The sequence below is a fragment of the Plecotus auritus genome (assembly GCF_963455305.1).
Source record: "Plecotus auritus genome assembly, chromosome: 6".
Taxonomy (NCBI): domain Eukaryota; kingdom Metazoa; phylum Chordata; class Mammalia; order Chiroptera; family Vespertilionidae; genus Plecotus; species Plecotus auritus.
The window spans coordinates 80,362,420-80,382,295 of record NC_137773.1 but is presented as its reverse complement, the minus strand read 5'-3'; the positions used below and the strand labels follow the sequence as shown (position 1 = coordinate 80,382,295).

The following is a 19,876-nucleotide window of genomic DNA, read 5'->3' as shown; positions in this document are numbered from 1 at the left end:
ATATACATAGATAACCATATATCTGGATTGCTTATTATTAGTGCCCCTTTTCACTTAAAAGAGTGTCCCTTTTTCTTTGGACCTTAAATTCTATGGTTACCTTATTTACATAAGGGAAGCCTCTTCATAGTGGACAGTAAATAAATTCTTTAATAGAACCTTCAGTATTGAATATTTTTCTAATAGCATGTCACTTTTTTTACTTTCTATCAGGACAGCAAGCCCTGGAGTTCACTATATCAAGAAATTATATGCCAAAATATAATGCCATATGAGTCAGAGAAAGAAGGATCCTAAACATATGGTAAGGAAGGAATGAATTAGCTGGACTGCCTGGATTATGCCTTCCTTTTTTCCTCTAATCCATTCTCTTTGTTATAATTTCTTCATAAATGCAGAAAATATTCTTTTGAAAACAAAAAGATTTTAACATTGGAATGAAAAGGATAATGCTTTAGAAATATTAACCTCCGTTCCTTTGGGATATTTGGTCAGCTGTTAATTATCCAAGTTTAGATCATCCAAATTTAGCTTTTCCATGATCTATATTTTTGTTGTTGTTGTCCTTATCTCTTGCTCTACATACTCAAGCCTTTTAGTAATATTGTCATCAACTTTTAATTTTTATTTAAAGAGAGAGAAGACTGTCAAACCTTTAATAGTTAATACATCTTGAACAAAGGTAGAAGTTATAAAGAGTGATTATCTGTGAAGTACTATTTTATACTACCTTGTAGTAGTATCCTTGCTATTTGTTTGTCTTATCTCTTAGGCTAAGGAAGTTCCATGAGATCAAGGAGTTCTTTACGTTTTAGAATCTCCCATAGTTACACTTAGAATACTTTAGACATATTAAGAGTATGGGGTAAACACTTTTTGGAGGGAATCAGTGAATTAAATTGGGAGTATTCATTGGCATAGCATATTATGAATTCAATTCTAGATATGTTGAGTTTGAGGTGAAACTAAATGAAGAGCTTTGGTAGCCTGTGATAGTAAAGTTTGATAAGAGAACAGGACTGGGAATGTTGTTTCAAGATTTATTTGGCCGAAGTACCCTCACATCCTCTATCATTTATTTTCATACCAACATAATATGTTGTTGTTATCACCATACACTTATCTCCATTTTGGGAGATTAGAAAGCTGAGGCATAAGGTCTGAGCAAATCTGTCTCCAAAGGATAAGAAATAATGCCTCTCATTTCTAAGTGTAATGTTCTTTTTAAAAGACCAAGTTACTATTTATATTTTAAGAAGGAGCACATGATGTCTATTAACAGATGATAAAAGAGAAGCAAACTGGGAAATATATTTTGTATCAGGATTACTGCATCTACTGCTGGGCAAAGCTCAGAGGAGTTCAACTCTTTTCATCTCTGAATATAATAAACTGAGTTTCTTAATAGATTTTTTTTTTAAGTAGCTCAAAAGGAGACTTTCATGTTAAGAATGATCATAGCTACCATGGTTGGATAAGAAGATGTTTCTCCTCAACTAAAGGAGATTTCTAAGCCTAGAATAACAAAATGTTGCAAGTATCTTGGTCCTCCGTTGAATGTAGTTGATCATCATCTTATTTATTTAAAATATATTTTTATTGATTTTAGAGAGGGAGGAGAGAGAGAGAAACATCAATGAGGTCATCATTTTATAGGCTCTAATGCTCTATATCCAGTTAAATAAGAAGGGTGTGTGTGTGAGTGTGTGTGTGTGTGTTGTGTGTGTGTGTGTGTCTGTGTGTGTGTGTGTGTAAAAAGATTTAAGGATTTTCTAGAAGTATACTGAGGGTGGGCAGGGTTGTTGAACATAATCTCTTTAAGACTGACACAATTCTCTTTTTTTTTGCAGGCCTGATTGATTGTTGGCGATGACATCGACAACAGGCTGGCATTTATTTCTGTCCTAACCAGCTACTTTACAACTGTGAATAGTAACTATGCATATTTGTTGGTCAGCCAAACCAAGGAACAGGAGCTATGGCTGTTGAAAAAGTCTATCTGATTCCAGGTTACTTTTCCTGGGTTTCATCATCAAGGACCTCCTTTTCATCTCAACAATGCGGTACCTTTTACCATTTGATAAAGATTAAGGACATGTTCTTTGGTCAACAGCCAGAACTTAAAATCTGCTGGAATAGAGTCAGAGACCATTTCAACTACAGCTGAGGAAAATGAAATTTCCTTTTTATATGGTGCCTTGTACAGGGAGCACACTAACTGTTATGGAAACGTGTGAGTAAAAAGAGATTGAGTTTTGTCTACTAGAAACTCATGGTTATGGCTAGTGACCCAACGTGATCAGAGGGGGCAAGAGCCACAAAGGAACTCATGACAGGCTATACCATGTTGCGGAATGGGGGTGTGGGGAATGGAGGTCAAACCTGTATGTTACGGTGGTCTAACCGTATCCGACTTACATGGCTCAGTTTTACGCTCTTCATCATTCTGGTTTTCTTCCCCCTCATTGCTCACTATTATCTCACCACTCTGGATGAGGCTGATGAGGCCGGCAAGAGGATTTTTGGCCCACGGGCTGGTAATGAGTTGTGCGAGGTAAAGCATGTGTTGGATCTTTGCCGAATTCGTGAGTCTGTAAGTGAAGAGCTGTTGCAGCTGGAAGCCAAGCGGCAAGAGCTGAACAGTGAAATTGCCAAGCTGAACCTGAAGATTGAAGCCTGTAAGAAGAGTATTGAGAATGCCAAGCAGGACCTGCTTCAACTTAAGAATGTCATTAGTCAGACTGAGCACTCTTACAAGGAGCTGATGGCCCAAAATCAGCCCAAACTTTCTCTTCCCATCAGATTGCTCCCAGAGAAGGACGATGCTGGCCTTCCTCCCCCAAAGGTCATCCGGGGTTGTCGGCTACACAATTGTTTTGATTATTCTCGCTGCCCTCTCACCTCTGGTTTTCCAGTCTATGTTTATGATAGTGACCAGCTTGCCTTTGGCAGCTACGTGGATCCCTTGGTCAAGCAGGCTTTTCAGGCTACAGCACGAGCCAACATCTATGTTACAGAAAATGCGGATATTGCCTGCCTCTATGTGATATTAGTGGGAGAGATGCAGGAGCCAGTCGTGCTGCAGCCTGCTGAACTTGAGAAGCAGTTGTATTCTCTACCACATTGGCGGACAGATGGACACAATCATGTCATCATCAATCTATCACGGAAGTCAGATACACAGAACTTACTATATAATGTCAGTACAGGCCGTGCCATGGTGGCCCAGTCTACTTTCTATGCTGCCCAGTACAGACCTGGCTTTGACCTGGTAGTATCGCCACTAGTCCATGCCATGTCAGAGCCCAACTTCATGGAAATCCCACCACAGGTGCCAGTTAAGCGGAAATATCTCTTCACCTTCCAGGGTGAGAAGATTGAATCACTAAGATCCAGCCTTCAGGAGGCTCGATCCTTTGAAGAAGAAATGGAAGGTGACCCCCCAGCTGACTATGATGATCGTATCATTGCCACCCTAAAAGCTGTACAGGACAGCAAGCTAGATCAGGTCCTGGTAGAATTTACCTGCAAAAACCAGCCTAAACCCAGTCTGCCTACTGAGTGGGCACTGTGTGGGGAGCGAGAGGACCGCTTAGAATTACTGAAGCTTTCCACCTTTGCCCTCATTATCACTCCTGGGGACCCTCACTTGGTTATTTCATCCGGATGTGCAACACGGCTCTTCGAAGCCCTGGAAGTTGGTGCTGTCCCAGTTGTGCTGGGGGAGCAAGTCCAGCTTCCTTACCATGACATGCTGCAGTGGAATGAGGCAGCCCTGGTGGTGCCCAAGCCACGTGTTACTGAGGTTCACTTCCTGTTACGAAGTCTTTCTGATAGTGATCTACTGGCTATGAGGCGGCAAGGCCGCTTCCTCTGGGAGACTTACTTCTCAACCGCTGACAGTATTTTCAATACCGTGCTGGCTATGATTAGGACTCGAATACAGATCCCAGCTGCTCCCATCCGGGAAGAGGCAGCAGCTGAGATCCCCCATCGTTCAGGCAAGGCGGCTGGAACAGACCCCAACATGGCTGACAATGGGGACCTGGACCTGGGGCCAGTAGAAACTGAGCCGCCTTATGCCTCGCCCAAATACCTCCGCAACTTTACCTTGACCGTCACTGACTTTTACCGCAGCTGGAACTCTGCTCCAGGGCCTTTCCATCTTTTCCCCCACACACCCTTTGACCCTGTGTTACCCTCAGAGGCCAAATTCTTGGGCTCAGGAACTGGATTTCGGCCGATTGGTGGTGGAGCTGGGGGTTCTGGCAAGGAGTTTCAGGCAGCACTTGGAGGCAATGTTCCACGGGAGCAGTTCACAGTTGTGATGTTGACTTATGAGCGGGAGGAAGTGCTTATGAACTCTTTAGAGAGATTGAATGGCCTCCCTTACCTGAACAAGGTAGTGGTGGTGTGGAATTCTCCCAAACTACCATCAGAAGACCTTCTGTGGCCTGACATTGGCGTCCCCATCATGGTAATAGAAAACGAGCAGTTTGTTTTATTGTATGAGATAGTGTTTAACTTCTAATCTTTTTTCCAAATGCATATATAATATATATTCACCTTTTTAACCTATACAGGTTTTTCCTCCCTGTGAGATTTCTGCTTGCTTCTTTTTCATTCTTTTCAGGCCTTGCCAGTTCCATCTCTGCTACTCCTTAAATCTTCTAAGACTCTCCAAAGCTAAAATTGATACTGGCCTTGAAGGCTTATGAAACCCCTTCAGTTACCCTGTAGATTTCTTCTAATCATAACAAAGATGATGAGATTGATGATGAAAAGCTAACCTTTAAGAAGCACTTGTGATCTCGGCAATGTAATTTAGCATTTATAGAACTTATTGCTATTTTATTTCATATCTGTGGAAGCTGAGGCTTAGAGAGATTAATTATTTTGCTCAAAGTCATGATTTGTAATGGAGGAGCTGAGCTTTAGTATGTCTGACTACAGAAGTTACAGTTTTAATCACCTCCCAAAGGATTTAGGAAGACCTGTGTCATTTATCAGGATATTATAGAAGTCTTTTGGAAGATGAGTCAGGGTTTATACTTGGGAGTTGGCAATCCTGAGCCTTTCCTGTAGTCTCTTGTAGGTTCTTTCTCATTCTTTTCTCTATTTGTCATGGTTAGGATGCTGTATTTTATAGGAAAAATATAGCAAAATATGCAGGATTGGGTTTTAGTTCTGAGTACTTCGTTTATCCACCTTCTGATGTAAATTTGACAATCTAGAAGATTACCCATTTCTCATAAATGCGAGGCCTTAGAGCACGTCTTAAGTAAACGTCCAACTGCTTATTCTGCAGCATAGGTGCTTTCCAGAAAAAAGGTAGTAAAGACAGGCCAGAAGATCTGATCAGCCATGTGTTGCTAGACACTTAAGAAAATTAATGTAATTTTTAGGAAGAATTTGGCTGGCAGGGAAATGTTTGGGCCAGACCAGTTTTTAAAAAATGTATTTCATCGAGGAACTAATTCATGTGAAATATTTTTTTTGAGTTCTTTTTTTTTATTGTTAAGTATTACATGTCTCCTTTTCCCCCCGATTGACCCCCCCCTGCCGCACCTCTCCCCCAGGACAAGCCCCTACCACCCCAGTGTCCGTGTCCATTGGTTATGTGAAATATTTTCTAAGCAGCAGCAGCATGATATAATAGAAAAGTTTGAGTTTGGCAGTGCTATATAGACCTGGGATTAAATAGTCATTTTGTGATCTTTGATAAATTAATTAACTTCTTTGACTTTAAGGTTAAAGAGGAATAGAAGATAATACAAGTACAGAGTCTAGAAAGATGCCCAATTATTGATTCCTACTTATTCCTTTATGTTGAAGGAGTATGGCTATTCTGCCTATATTTTGGACAGCTTTAACTCACTTTACTAATAAAGGCTTCTTATGTCCTCTTTATAATTTCCCTTTGTTTCATAGCTGTTACTGCCTACTTTCTTCTGAACAAATCTTTGTTTTAAGTTTTCTCTCTTACTAGTACTACTGCTGCTAATAGTTTCTCGTATTTTAATTGATTTTTGTAATCCGAGGCTATTCAAGACTGCATAGGGTTCTAAAAATTTTTGATCTCACCCTAGCCGGTTTGGCTCAGTGGATAGAGTGTCAGCCTGTGGACTGAAGGGTCCCGGGTTTGATTCCAATCAAGGGCGCATACCTCAGTTGCAGGCTCCTCCCCAGCCTGGGCCCTGGTCAGAGCACATGCAGGAGGCAACCAGTCGATGGGTCTGTCTCACATCAGTGTTTCTCTCTGTCTCTCCCTCTCCCACCCTCTAAAAAAAATAACAAATAAATAAAAATTTTTGATCCCAGAATTTATCTTGTATATCAAGAAAAGTGTTATAAATGAAGAGATTTCTTTATAGACTTCCACCCATTCACTTTTTTCTTTCACAGTTACAACTTTTTGAATGTCATTGAAATTAAATAAAAATTGTTCTGTAAAAGGTAGATGCTGCTCAAACAGGACAATAAAGCAGCCTTTGTTTTCCATTTTTCCTGCGTTTTCTTTGAATTCGATAGGGATGTAGAGAAGCTGATGCCACCCCGTTAACAATGACTGAAATTTGTCAGGGAACTTACCAGAACTAATCCTTTCTTTTAACTCTGGTAGGAAATAAGTAGTCCTCTATGATTACTGGGCAGCTTATTGCAATAATACAGTGCCTAGTGGGAAAATGCCAGAAACTTTCTCAAAAGAGAAAACTGTTTCAAACTAGAGAATTTTCACTCCATTCTCTAAATATTTTGACTATGTTTTGTATTAAAGAGAGCGGGGTTTTGGGGCAGCACTTGATTTGCTGACCTCTTGGGAATAGAGCCAACACTACCCAGGTATCAGGGTTAAGAGAGACTTGCAGCACTCTCTCCTGTGGAAAAAAGGTGCTATTATGAGGCATCTCAGAGTGTTTTTTCCACCTAAGATGCAGATGTACCCTATCCATTACATTAGAGTTAGCAGGTCTTTTTTAAGATTAGCAGCAGGATGGTTCCCAGGCAGTCTCTCATATTGCAGTCTTTCGGGGAAAATGATTTGAAATGAGCATATTGGCTGAATGAATCAACCCAGGAACCCACTTGCCATTTCAGAAAATGCTGAACAATTTGTGCTTCTCTTATGCTCAGATTCCCATCTAAGCACTTGGGACAAATGCTAGATATTTGTTGGCAGGAAATTTATTGAGCTCTAGGTGTTTGAGTAGAGGGAGATTGCTTAGGGGTACCTACTGGGATTTATATAGTAAAATTCTTCATTCTTTCCTATTATTTACATAACAAAGGGGGAACTAAGTCAAATCTGGCTTGGAGTAAATGTGTTATTCACTGACACCATTCCTGGTCCCTCCTGCCTCGAATGCTTTATGTAAAGAGAATTTCAGTTCAATTGGGATAGGGCCTGGGCAAGGTGACAGGATTCCACCCAGAGAGATCGGGTAGTGTCACCAGTTGAAGTAGATCTTTCATGTGAATGGTGTGGAGCTTCTGAGCAGAGGTGGTAATATAAACAGTTGAATCATATTTCTTAGCTCCTGGAGAGTAACAACAAAGAATACTTGATGGAAGTCAAATGGAGAGTAGTATTGTGCCAAGGTTTTGAAGGCTAGTCTTGGAAAAAAAACAACACACAAAAACAAAAAAACGCTTAATATCTGGGGATCACCACTTTCATACACCGTTGTTTTTTTTAAAGATGTTCCACTGTTTCTAGGCCACCATTGTTTCTGATGCTATATAAATAGTGTTTCAGATTTTTGTTTTTCTATATAATGTGTTGTTTTTCTCTGGTTGCTTTCAAGATTTTTTTTCTTGTATTTGCTTTTTAACAGTGTGAGGGTGATGTACCTTAGCATAGTTTTCTTTGATTTTTATTCTGATTGGGGTTCACTAAGCTTGAATTTGTCCATTTATGTTTCTCATCATTATTTGGTGAAATTTTATTATTTATTTAGATATTTTTTCCTGCCCCATTCTTTTTCTCTTCTCCTTTGGGGGCTTCATTATATATATATTAGACATTTTGATATTGTTCCACAATTCTCAGTAGTTCTATTCATTTCTTTAAAATACATTTTTCTCTTTTTTATTTTGATAATTTTTATTAATCCATCATCAAGGACACAGATTTTTGTGTTCACTGTTAATCTAGTCAAGTAAGATAGTCCAGTCAGATTTAAATTTCAAATACTGTATTTTGTAGTTCCCACATTTCCGTGTTTTTAAAATAATAGTTTCTGTTTTTCTGCTGAGATTTCCTGTCTTTTTTCCATTCTGAGTATACTTTACTTCATTGAGTATAAATAATGTAACTACTTTAACATCTTTGTCTACTATAACAACTAATTTAAACATATGAGTTATTTGGGGATTTGTTTTAATTTATTTTTTTTAAGGACTGTGTCACGTTTTTCTGGTTCTTTATACATCAAACAACTTTATATTGTGAATGTTATCTTGTGGAGACTTTGGATTTTGTTTTGTTTCTCTGAAAGTGTTGCTATTTTAGTTTTAGTAGGCAATTAATTTAGACTTTAGCTGGTTTGCTTACAAATAGCACCAAGCATGCATGGTTTTGGTGTGGGCCAGAGACTGGGTAATTTATACCCAGTTGGAGCTCCTCCTGTTTGGCTCACTCCTTTCTGGAACCTACTTTCTTTCCAGGAGCTGTGTTTGCCCCAAACTTTTCCCTCTTATTCTTCAAACTAGAAAGATATGTGAGTTTAAGCTGCTCTGCATGGTGACCACTCTGGCCTACTCTCAGGTTAAAAGCAATAGTGTTATCCCTATGTTGGTAATTCCTTCCTCAATTTCAGCTCCCCTCTATATATAATTTGTCATCACTGTTCACTAGCTAGTACCTTCAGGTACTTGTTTTTTTGGTATTTTTTTTCAGAGTTTGTAGCTACCGTCTGTAGGAGGATTTGGTCTGGCAGGAGCCTATTAGCATTCCTGGAAGCAGAAACCTCCAAGTGATCTCTTGTTGAGTCATAGTCTCACCCAAAATTTTGATTTGAGTTATTACTTTATTCTGACCAATTAACACAGCTTCCACACTGCTGGATATTCTGGAAAATAGCAATAAATAGGGTTGCCTTGTTGGAGTATTTTATGGAAATGAAAACATCAGAATCTGTCCTCTTGGAGTTTTAAAACTCGGGCTGTTGTGGAAGGGGACATCTTTCAGTTATGAACGGTATTGTCTTGCTCACTCAAAACATTGCCCATCTTCACACTGTATACTCATTTCTCAGCTTTGTGACAGCCAGTGCCTTGATTTTTAATTTTTATTTCTTTTCTCCATAAAGGGTATAGCTGATTTACACAGGTGCCTGGGAAGGCCTCTTTGAAGAGGTGATATTTGAGCAGAAGCTTGAATGAAGTGAGAGAATGGGCCATGTAAATTCTAAATTCTGGATGAACATACAGAGAATGGCAAGTGCAAGAAGCTTGTCATGTTCAAGACATGGCAAGAATACCCAGGGTGTCTAGAGTAGAGTGATTGAGAGGAGAGTTTGAAAGAAGTTTGGAGAAAGTAGGAAGCAGCACATGTAAGATGATATTGGCCATGGTAAGGAATCTAGATTTTATTTCATGTATGTGAGGGTGCCATTGGAGGCTTTTAGTAAATGATATGTGTGGGGCTATGGGGAAAAGAGAAAAAAAATTGAAAGGCTATTATTGCAGTAGTCTAGGTGAGGAATGTTGGCAGCTTGGACCAGCGCAGTAGTGATAGAGGTGGTGACTTCAGAGATAAGCATATCGCACCTCCTAGTAGACTCTAAAGTCTCTGTGGAAGTGGTAAGGCCACAATGCACATTTTTTTTTCCAAATGAAAACTGTAAAGATATGAAATTACTTTTCACTGCCCTTTTCCCTTTTTTTCAGCCCTTAATATTAGAATTCAAAAAGGAGAATTCCATTTGGGGAATTTGATGTCATGTCAGGGTAGTGATTTTAATACTATTTCCCTAACAGTCTACTAAGGGAAAAGAAGAAAGACTGGAAGAGAAACTGGCTATGTAGTAAACTTGTTGGCATTAATATTCAGTGTTGAGCCTCTGCCAATTAGGCTGTTAAAGGTTTTACTTCTGGCTAGACTTCAGGCAAGAGTAGAGAATTTGAAAGTCTCCTTTCTTAGAAAGTTGATAGGCTATATTTTATTTATTTATTTTTAAAATATATTTTATTGATTTCAGAGAGGAAAGAAGAGGGAGAGATAGAAACATACATGATGAGAATCATTGATCGGCTGCCTCCTGCATGCCTCCTACTGGGGACTGAGCCTGCAACCTGGGCATGTGCCCTTGACTGGAATCAAACCCAGGACCCTTCAGTCTTCAGGCCAATGCCCTATTCACTGAGCCATAGTGGCTAGGGCATATCCTTTATTTTTTATCTGTGCCCACTCTACTTTAAAAATATTGCTTGAATATATTAGATGATAATTTCCTAAAATTATGATTTCTGAGCAAAGCTAAGAGGAAAAGCCTCGTCCAATTTCTTAGGTCCAAGATTGTAAAAACTTCTTGGACTACCAGACTTCACTAAATATTGGTGTATCTGGGTGTGTGTGTGTCTGTGTGTGTGTGAGAGATAATATTTTATTTAATAGCTTGGTGGCTAATGCTATGGCCCTCTTTTTCTGTTTAAGCATATAAAAGAAAGCTATTAGAAATTAGTAGCAAAAATTCTAGATGTATAAAGGAATTGCTAAAGTCAAGTTGTGTAAATTATTTACTAATTGCAGCAAATCAATCTTTAGGTAGTGTCTCCCTCTCTTAGTTTATATGTGCTCTTTTTACTAATTCAAAGTTAAGAGTAGGGAGACTGAGAATTGTATTGCTTTAGTCCACTTGACTAATTAATACCTAAATTAGAACTTAGGTGTTAGGACTTCTGACCATAGTTCACTGGGTATTTTTCTGTTTTCAGCCAGTTCTAATTTTCTTGGAAAGTCTCTCTCTCTCTCTCTCTCTCTCTCTCTCTTTCTCTTTCTCCCCCCCCTCTGCACACACACATACATCACATATGCATATTTAAATAAAATGTTTGCAAATTAGGAAGAGATTATACTAATCTCATGTTATAATAACTACAATTTTTGAGCATTTTGTATGTGCTGGGTAGGCACAGTGTCATGCTCTTTATATGCATTCTCTCATTTGATGGTGAACCTCTAACCTATCCTGTTATATCTACCGTGTTTTCCCGAAAATAAGACAGTGTCTTATATTAATTTTTGCTCCCAAAGACGCGCTAGGTCTTATTTTCAGGGGATGTCTTATTTTTCCATGAAGAAGAGTACGGTATACATTTATTGTTAAATGAAAATAAAGGAAATTTATTACCTGTATACGGTATGGTAGTACAGTAGTTGTCAACACAAACCAGACAAACTGAATCCTACAGTATCAAGAATTTACTCATTTATTCAATGACAATCATGTCATCATCTTCTGGAACATCATCATAACAATCCAATTCCTGAATTTCCTGGTGAATTTCTTATGACTCCATTTCTTTCAGAATCAGTGGACCAAATCTCTCATGTTTAGCAATAGCACTGTCTTTAAATGAGTACTTCTTGTCAAGGTAGCCTGCTCGCAGTGCATTTGCAATGCAACTGTCAGTGATTTTCTCCCATGAATTCTTCACCCAAGTCACAACTTCTTGCAGTTTAGGTTTCACAAAGTTTCCACGCTGATTTCTCTCCATTCTATTTTCAATGTAGTCATTAATTTGCATGCGCAAATTGTCTTTGAATGGCTTGTTTATTGCAATATCAAGAGTCTGGAGATAGGCCGTCATTCCTGCGGGAATCATTATCTGATCTATTTTTCTTTCGTGAAGAAATGTCTTCATGTCTTTAGCGCGGTGAGTGCTGGCTGCATCCCAGACTAGCAGACCTCTTTGGCTCCCTCGCATAACAAGCGGCAGCATTAAATTGGCCCACTTCCTTATAACTGCTTGTGTGGCCCAGGCTTTTTCAGTTTCAAGAATAAAAACACCCAAAACACGTTCAATCTTTTCCTTCTTGCCCTTAGAAATGATTAAAGGTGGGATTTTAGTGCCATCCAGAGGAATTGCCAAAATACAGGAAACACGTGCACTTTCGTAAGCAGTGGAGGGAATGTACGCTAAGGAGGCACCCCGCTGTTCAATTGTTGTTTGAGATGATTGGCCCATAAACACTGCAGTTTCATCCATAGCAATCATGTTGGAAAGATTGTATTTAGAGAAGTCAGCATCATCAATAAAGGACTTGAATGCAAGTGCTCGCTTACTAACTTGAGTATCTTCCAACCTAAACAATGTTGTAGATCTTCTTAAAGACAGTTCACTTCACTGCAGGAAATTATCCAGCCAGTGTTGTGATGCTTTGAAGTCTTCGGGGGCTATGTCAAACTGTGGTGCCATTGCAAGGGCAAATTCTTGAATCTGAGCCCTATTCACAACCAAAGCCTTTGCTCTCCTGTCAACAACCCATTCACAGATCAGGTCTTCCAGCTCAGAAAATAATGGTTGCCGACCTGATCCACACTTGCGCTTTTCAGCATTTCCCTTGTCCACTTGTTCAATGAGGTTACCATACTCTGCTCGCCATTTTCAGACCAATCGGATACTCAACATCTTCTCTTTGCAGAAAGCAGTAAGATTTTGGCCCCAAGAGTCTTCCACGATTCCTTTCTTGTACTCCACGGAGTAGCTTTTTCTTTTTGCGCTCATTTCTACCGTAGGGGTAAAAAAAAAGGAATTGGGGTATCAAGGTGGGGGGAGGGGGATCACTCAAAATGACACAGGGGGGATCAGAGGGGGGAATCAAAATGGCACAGGAGAATCAGAGGGGGGATTACCATTTTAGTAACCCCTTTTGATCCTCCTGTGTCATTTTGATTGCCCCCTCTGATCCTCCTGTGTCATTTTAAATGATCCCCCTCCCCCCACCCCTGTGCCACTGAACACCTTCACCAGACATCCTCCCTACCCCTTTATCAGACATTTACCCCCTGGGGCCTGCCTGGGGACTGTCACTGGGCTTGCTGGGGCCTGGATCTGGGCTGGAGCAGGGTCTGCCACTAACTGAGAACCTTCAGTCATCATGAAGGCGGCCGCGAGCATCAGGTAGTGTCACCAGAGACAGACCAGCACTCGCCACCTTCGCCGCATCCTGTCCGCTCTAATCCTCCTGTTCTTCTACACGCATCTGCGAAAGTCTCCTCCTCTCTCCCGCCCCACACTCACCGCTCACTCCGACCTCCGCTCCACCTCCACACAGCAGTGATGTCAGGACTCCGTGTAAGGTCACTGGTTGCTAGACGCCAGTCAGGGCGGCCCTAGCAACCAGTTTACGGTAAATTAATTTTCATTCTGAGACAGAGCATGGGGGCCTTATTTTCGGGGGATGCCTTATATTTCACTCAGAAGGAAACCTGTAAGTAGGTCTTATTTTCGGAGGATGTCTTATTTTCGGGGAAACACGGTACAATTTCATGGGATCATTGCCAACTTTTTCTCTTATAAGTTCAGCAGATTTATCTCATAATCTAAAATGTACTTTTTTTTTTTACTGCATTAGACCAAAATTTAAACTACGTTAGAAATGGAAAACCAAGTCACAGTATTACCTTCTTATTCCTTTCTCTTCTATCTTTGCATTTCCTAACTTTTTACTCCCACCATTTCATTGAATGAATGAATCTCTTGAAAAATTGAGAAGTTTTAATGCTCCTTTTTCAGTTGTTTTCTCTTTGTGTATCACCTCTCCATCCAGTCGCCTGAAACTCTACTTCACATACCTTACAAGTAAGCACATGTGATGATGTGCTTCTACCTAGACCTCATTTTCTTGATTATCAAGCTCTATGATGGGTTACTTCTTTAAGTTAGAGGAAAGGGTAGGATGGAAGACAAAATTAGTAGCTGTTTACCTTTATTGCCTGTAAGATGTATGGTTTATTCTCAGCAGTGGATTCATTACCATTATTTATTGTATTGATTGTATAAGACTGGAGACTTGGTTTGGCTGGGCAAAATTTGACCTTAAAGAGAAAAAAGGACATTGTAAATATATTTAAATTGCTGAATTTAGTAGGTGGCATTTGTGTTTGTATGGTTTTATATTTTTCACATACATTTTCTAATTTTATTGCTTCTCGGGTATATTCTGCATTTTTGTGCTTTCTGTCTGTGGTCTACTTTATGACTAGGGTTAATTCACTTAATCTCTTCATGTTCTACTTTTCTTGCCTACCTAGACCTGCTTATGACTAATTATGAGCTGCTTTCATTTAGGTGGTTCCTCCATTTGAATCCAAATTCATTCTGCTTCACTTGAGCAACTATCACTAAATTGTTGAAATGTTCATTTGTTCTTGATACATTTTCATCCCTTGGATATTAAGAGATCTTTGCTAATTGGGAATCAGATTTATCATGGTAGTTAATTTATGATGTGAATTGATACTTTGCTAATTAATGTAGATTTGTTGATTCTGCTTGGATTTAGAACCTAAATGCCTTGTTAACATACTAGGAGAAAGGACCCTGTTAGAGTAGTAGTTATTTTATTATTCAGAAACTCCAGAATTCCTCTAGAACTAAGTTGAATGTTAACTAAAGTTACTAATTTCTTGATCTTGCATATACTTGTATACATTTGCATATGGTAGGATTCTTGGCCATGATTGCTGTACTAGTCCATTGTGATGAGAAGAAAGGTACAATGAGGAAATCGTGGCTTTTATGAATGATAGTTAAACAGAAGAACTAGTGAAGCATCATCAGGGAGCATTGCACATGAAACAAAAAAGTGAATGTTAGTGAGCCTTGCTCCTGACTTGATTGTTGTAGGTTGATGAATTTTTTGCTATAGAAAACTAGACTCAATTCTGAGAGGTGTCAGTATATTGAATGTTTATGGTTTTTATATATAAACTTCTCAAGTCTTTATTCCACATTCTGAAAATAGAATGTGCAGGGCTGAATTACTCATTCATTCATCCATCCATCCATCCATTCATTCATTCACTTATAGAACATTTGTTGAACATCTGTGCGCCAGGCATTGTATTCTATACATTCTGGTCAGTGTTATACCAGTAGTTATATTAGTAACTTGAAGATAAGTCTTCATGGTCCCATTACTAAGGTGTAATCATAAGGCATTGCTAAGGAAGAGGAGCACTGTTTTAAGTAGAAATAAAACATTAACAAAAATGAGAATATTTCCTAAACATGGTATACTACTTTGGCTTACCTTTCTGATTACTCATTTCTTTAACATTCTGATGGCTATTCTCAAACAGCCGCCAATGCTGATTTGTATGTCCGCATTACAAATATTTGAGTCTTTTTGTCCTTCTGATTTTGGTGCCAGAATGGATAATGATAATGGTGGTTTGCTAATCTTTTTTTAGCCTTTAAGTACTATAGCTTTGAACTAAAATTGTTAGAAGAAAGGTCTCCCCCCCACCCCCCCTTACTAGTAATTTCAGTTTGTATTTTCAGAGTTTTAATGGCTAGAAATCTCTCTTTTGTTATGGGGGAAAAGTGACTGCCCTTAAATAATGAGCTACATTTATTCTTGGAAGTTTGCTTTGCTGTCTCCTGGTGGTTGACTATAAATTAGGGTGTCTTAGCAGTGGCACCAGAGACTTTTGGGCTGTATAATTCTTTGTTGTGTGGGGCTGCCCTGTTGATTTGTAGGATTTAGCAGCATTCCTGGCCTCTGCCCACTAAATGTAAGTAGCTCACCTCCCCGCTGCCACAGTTGTGATAACCAGAAATGTCCGCAGATCCTGTCACACATCTAGTGTGAGGCAGAAATCACTTCTAGTCGAGAACCACTGCTCTGAATTCTTAAGGTGGACGTATTGACCATAGTTATTTGTGAGCTAACCACAAGTAAGCTGCTGCAGTACTTGATGTTGTGTTTCTGTGAATCCTTAAAGCTTTTTTTGTTGTTGTTCTGATGGCTATTGCTTCACTTCCCTAATCCTGAGAGTTGCTGTCATCTAGCCCAGAGAAGCTGTGCCGGGACAAGCACTGTATGTATTCCTGGAACTCATAGCAGTTGTTCCTAATGGAGTTTAATAAGCTTGCTCAAAAAGCTTGGATATGAAATCTAGGCAAAAACACTTTGGTATTAGACCTAAGTCTTCCAAAGGACAAACAGGTCCTCTTGATATGATTTACCTTGTAAATTGGACAAAAAACTGGATACACTCTAGGTAGCACATCACGATCATTTTAGGTTTTTGTTGTTTCTTGCTTTTAGATTAAGAATTAGGTTGTTCATAGGATTGTCAAGTTTGGCTGGTAAGCAACTTCAGTTTTTGCATACAACATGGGGCTGTGTTGATTTAGCAAAAGGCCATTTACTTAAATGTTTGCACAGTTAGTAAGTAGTGGAATTGGGATATGAGCTAAAGCTTTTCTGATTAACTCCAAAGCCAGGCTTTTAAAATCCTCTGTACCAGCCAGTGCCTTTCAAAACTTAATGTGCATAGGAGTCACCTGGGGATTTTGTTAAACTATAGGTTCTGACTTGGTAGTTTTGGGGATAGGCCTGCAGTTCTGCATTTTAACAGAGTGCCAGGTGATGCCCGCCTTGTTGGTCTCTGAATCACACCTGAGTACTGAAGCTCTGTGCTATGTTCCTGGGTTACTAATTTTGCTGTAGCTTACCCTCCTGGTGATTAACCCACAAAATTGTTAATAGAAAGTGGCATAGAAAGAATTGGATTTTTCAATTATTTTTTTCTTCATTTTAAGCTGTGTGTATTCTCTACTGGATTTTAAGCTGTGTTTATTCACTGCTAGAGTTGAGTGGAGCTTTGTTCATCTGAACCTGCAGAATTCCAATTCTGTATTTAAGTGAATAGTAGGTACGTGAGTAAAATGAATGATCAGAGCAAGGGTAGTTTGTTGGGGGCGTTTGTGTGAACATCTACTGCACATAGTCCATTGATTCTAAGGTAGATGTTATTTTACATTTTAACACTCTGAACTCAGGTGTGTCTTAAGGTAGATGATGTTTCACCATTGCCACGCTTGGTTTTTGGCTTCTGCTACTTCTGGCCACCTTCCCACTCCCCGCAGAACGGAGCCTGGCAGCTACTGCACTGTGTACTTGGCTGTCTCCCCTCCTCTTTCCCCTGATTCAGGCTTCAGTGCCTTTGTTCTGTCACTGCTGTATCTGAGCCTGGGATTCTGGGCTACAAGCTCAGGGATTTTTATACTGGTCAAATGTGCTGTAGGGCAAGATGGATTTCTGTGTCTGTTGCTTAGCTCTGACATCTGTTCTATGTAGTAGCAAATCTATTACAGATCCTTCCTTGTCTTGGCTTGAGAGAAACTCATCTGGGGCTGAGGCAGTTTTAAAAAGCTCTTTAATAAAGTAAACATATAAACTATTTCATGAGCTTTCTTATTTAGCAGCATTTTTCTTTCTTGATGCTACAGAAATTAATGCATTTGCCTCAAGGCTTTGGTTTAACGAGATTTATAAATATATGATCAGCAGAAAAAGACTAATTTGGAATTAGAAGGTAGGAGTTAGAGTCTCGCTCTGCTCCTTGCTAATTGTCCATGTATAAAGTGAGAGATGGACCAGATCTCTGAGGTCCTTCTACCTCTCAACTAATTGGATTTTGAGTGTGCTAGAATGCATTAATTGAATTAATTGAAGTATGAGGACTTTGTTTTAAGAATATAGAAGTGATTAATTTTGACAAGGGGAGGGTAGTGGCAGGAACCCTCTGAGCTGGGTCTCCAGGGAGAGAATAATTTTGGTAGAAAAATAGGAGAAAGAATATTTTAAACTGAAAAAACAAAACTCGTGAGGTTATGGAAATACCTTTGAAATCATTTGTAAACCTTTAGACCCTGAATATAATTACATTCATCATGGTAGGTAGAAGTTATCCTCAGTACAAGTAAAACATTCTGTTGAGAATAAGATGACCCATCCTGGCTTTCTAAAAAGATCACCTCTCAAGAAGCTCTCTTTGTTTCTGGTTTTTGAAAATAATATGATAGTTTCTCATTAGTTGGATTAATTAGATATAGATACCATAAAAATAAAATAAGCTATCAAAGATTGAGAATGATCATCCTTGTTTATTTGCATATTAGGGGGCAAGGTGAATAACAAAGCTACTACTTACATTGTGGTAAACTATGCTTCTCTGACATAGGGCTTAAATACAATTTTTAAAAATCATAATGTTCTATTTGGGCACTAATCTTTATTTTATGAAGAAAATACTGCTTTGCACATACGGGTCACTTTGGATAGAGATTGCTTGAATTGGGATTTGCTGTGTACACAGAAACTGTTAGTTTTACTGAATTTAGGTACACCTTGAAAGAAAAAGCTTTTGTATGTGTAGTCAGTGCTGCAGGTAGAAATTGCAAAGGTGAAGTAATTCACCTCAGTAGGATAGGCAATCCTTTTTTTTTAAAATACCAAAAAAGGCCTTAAAATTGGTCAGAAATGACATAGACTCAAGAGATTTCTGAGTTTGGTTTTAAAGTTTAGGAGCAAAACAGGGATTCCAGATCAGGGAATCAAATCTCAATTCGGCTCTGCCACCTTGTGTTCTCTTGGGAAAGTAATTTTTTATTTCCTTAGAATGTGTTTAATCACATGTGTAAAATAATCCTCAGCTTTAGCTTGTTTCACAAGGAAATTGGTTAACAAATAAGGCTTAAAATGTGAACTCCTCATCCACTACTTAATTATAAGGCAGTTTTTTACCCCTGAAAGTCATATGCTGGATTATACAGGTGGTAGGTAACTAGGCAAAATTACTCAGTAAATTTAGCCACAGTCTCCTTTGACCTAAGGGCAGTTTTGGTTTTGCATTCTATAATGTGGCATTGATCGTTAGTGTTTTTCCTTCCTTTTTACAGGTGGTCCGTACTGAGAAGAACAGTTTGAATAATCGATTCTTGCCTTGGAATGAAATTGAGACAGAAGCCATCCTGTCTATTGATGATGATGCTCATCTCCGCCATGATGAAATCATGTTTGGGTTTCGGTGAGGAGCTGATTTTCAATCAAGAAACATTTTCATTTGCAAGTGAAAGATAACCAAGTCAATCAGGCAGCCAAATGAATTTCTTGGCTGACAGTAGCTGGCTGAGAAATCCTTAGAGATAGGAAGGGTCTTAAGACAAGCTGGATCCAGGGTCTTAGGTGAGATCGGAGAACTCCATTTCTCTTCATCTCTAGGTTCTGTTTTCCTCTGTGTTGCCTGTGCTCTCATATAGGCTTTTCCTCAGAAGCTAGGAAGGTGGAATTCTGTGATTGGCTGGACAGGGTTACCTGCCTGTCCCTGGAGTAGATCATCCTCTAACTGAAAACCACATGGGCTGAGAATGGAGGCAAAGGGTAGTTCCCTAAAGGAAATGTGAGGCAGGCAGAAACATGTTGCTGTGTATTGGGGCAATGGAACAGTGCCAGAATCCTGGGGCCTGAAAGATTTGAGCAATGATGGGGTTGGATGCAAAGATCCAGGAGGGAAAATAGGGGGAGGAAGAAGAGGTGGTTATGATGAATGGCATTTGTTAAATCTGTACTGTGTGCCAGAGACTAGTTGAACGCTTTGGCATATCTCATTTATTCTCCTAAAACTTGGTGTAAGTTGTAGTCATCTCCATGTTACCCAGGAGTAAATTGAGATCCAAGAGAACAAAACCGTGAAGCTAGAAAGTAAGTGGCAGAGCTGGAATTCTAACAGGCTTGTCTGATTCCAGAACTTCCACTCAAACACCTTCTTAAAAAAATTTAGTAGTTCTTGTTTGGGCTTAAATATCCCAAACAAGATAATGTTCCCACTTGAGGAACATTATAGGAAAGAATGGA

The 19,876-nt window shown here is 39.3% G+C and overlaps 2 protein-coding genes across 2 annotated transcripts in view; both read left to right on the top strand.

Annotated features, from left to right (window-relative positions):
* FZD3 (frizzled class receptor 3) overlaps positions 1 to 1,989 on the top strand; it is a 219,642-nt gene extending 217,653 nt beyond the window's left edge. Inside the window, exons 7-8 of the mRNA XM_080676960.1 lie at positions 214 to 304; positions 1,851 to 1,989. Of these exons, the coding sequence (XP_080533086.1) occupies positions 214 to 265 (52 nt within the window). The 3' untranslated portion in view covers positions 266 to 304; positions 1,851 to 1,989. The remainder of the gene's footprint in view (positions 1 to 213; positions 305 to 1,850) is intronic.
* A 329-nt stretch (positions 1,990 to 2,318) lies between these two features.
* EXTL3 (exostosin like glycosyltransferase 3) overlaps positions 2,319 to 19,876 on the top strand; it is a 36,899-nt gene continuing 19,341 nt past the window's right edge. The window contains exons 1-2 of the mRNA XM_080676956.1: positions 2,319 to 4,477; positions 18,922 to 19,049. Of these exons, the coding sequence (XP_080533082.1) occupies positions 2,330 to 4,477; positions 18,922 to 19,049 (2,276 nt within the window). The 5' untranslated portion in view covers positions 2,319 to 2,329. The remainder of the gene's footprint in view (positions 4,478 to 18,921; positions 19,050 to 19,876) is intronic.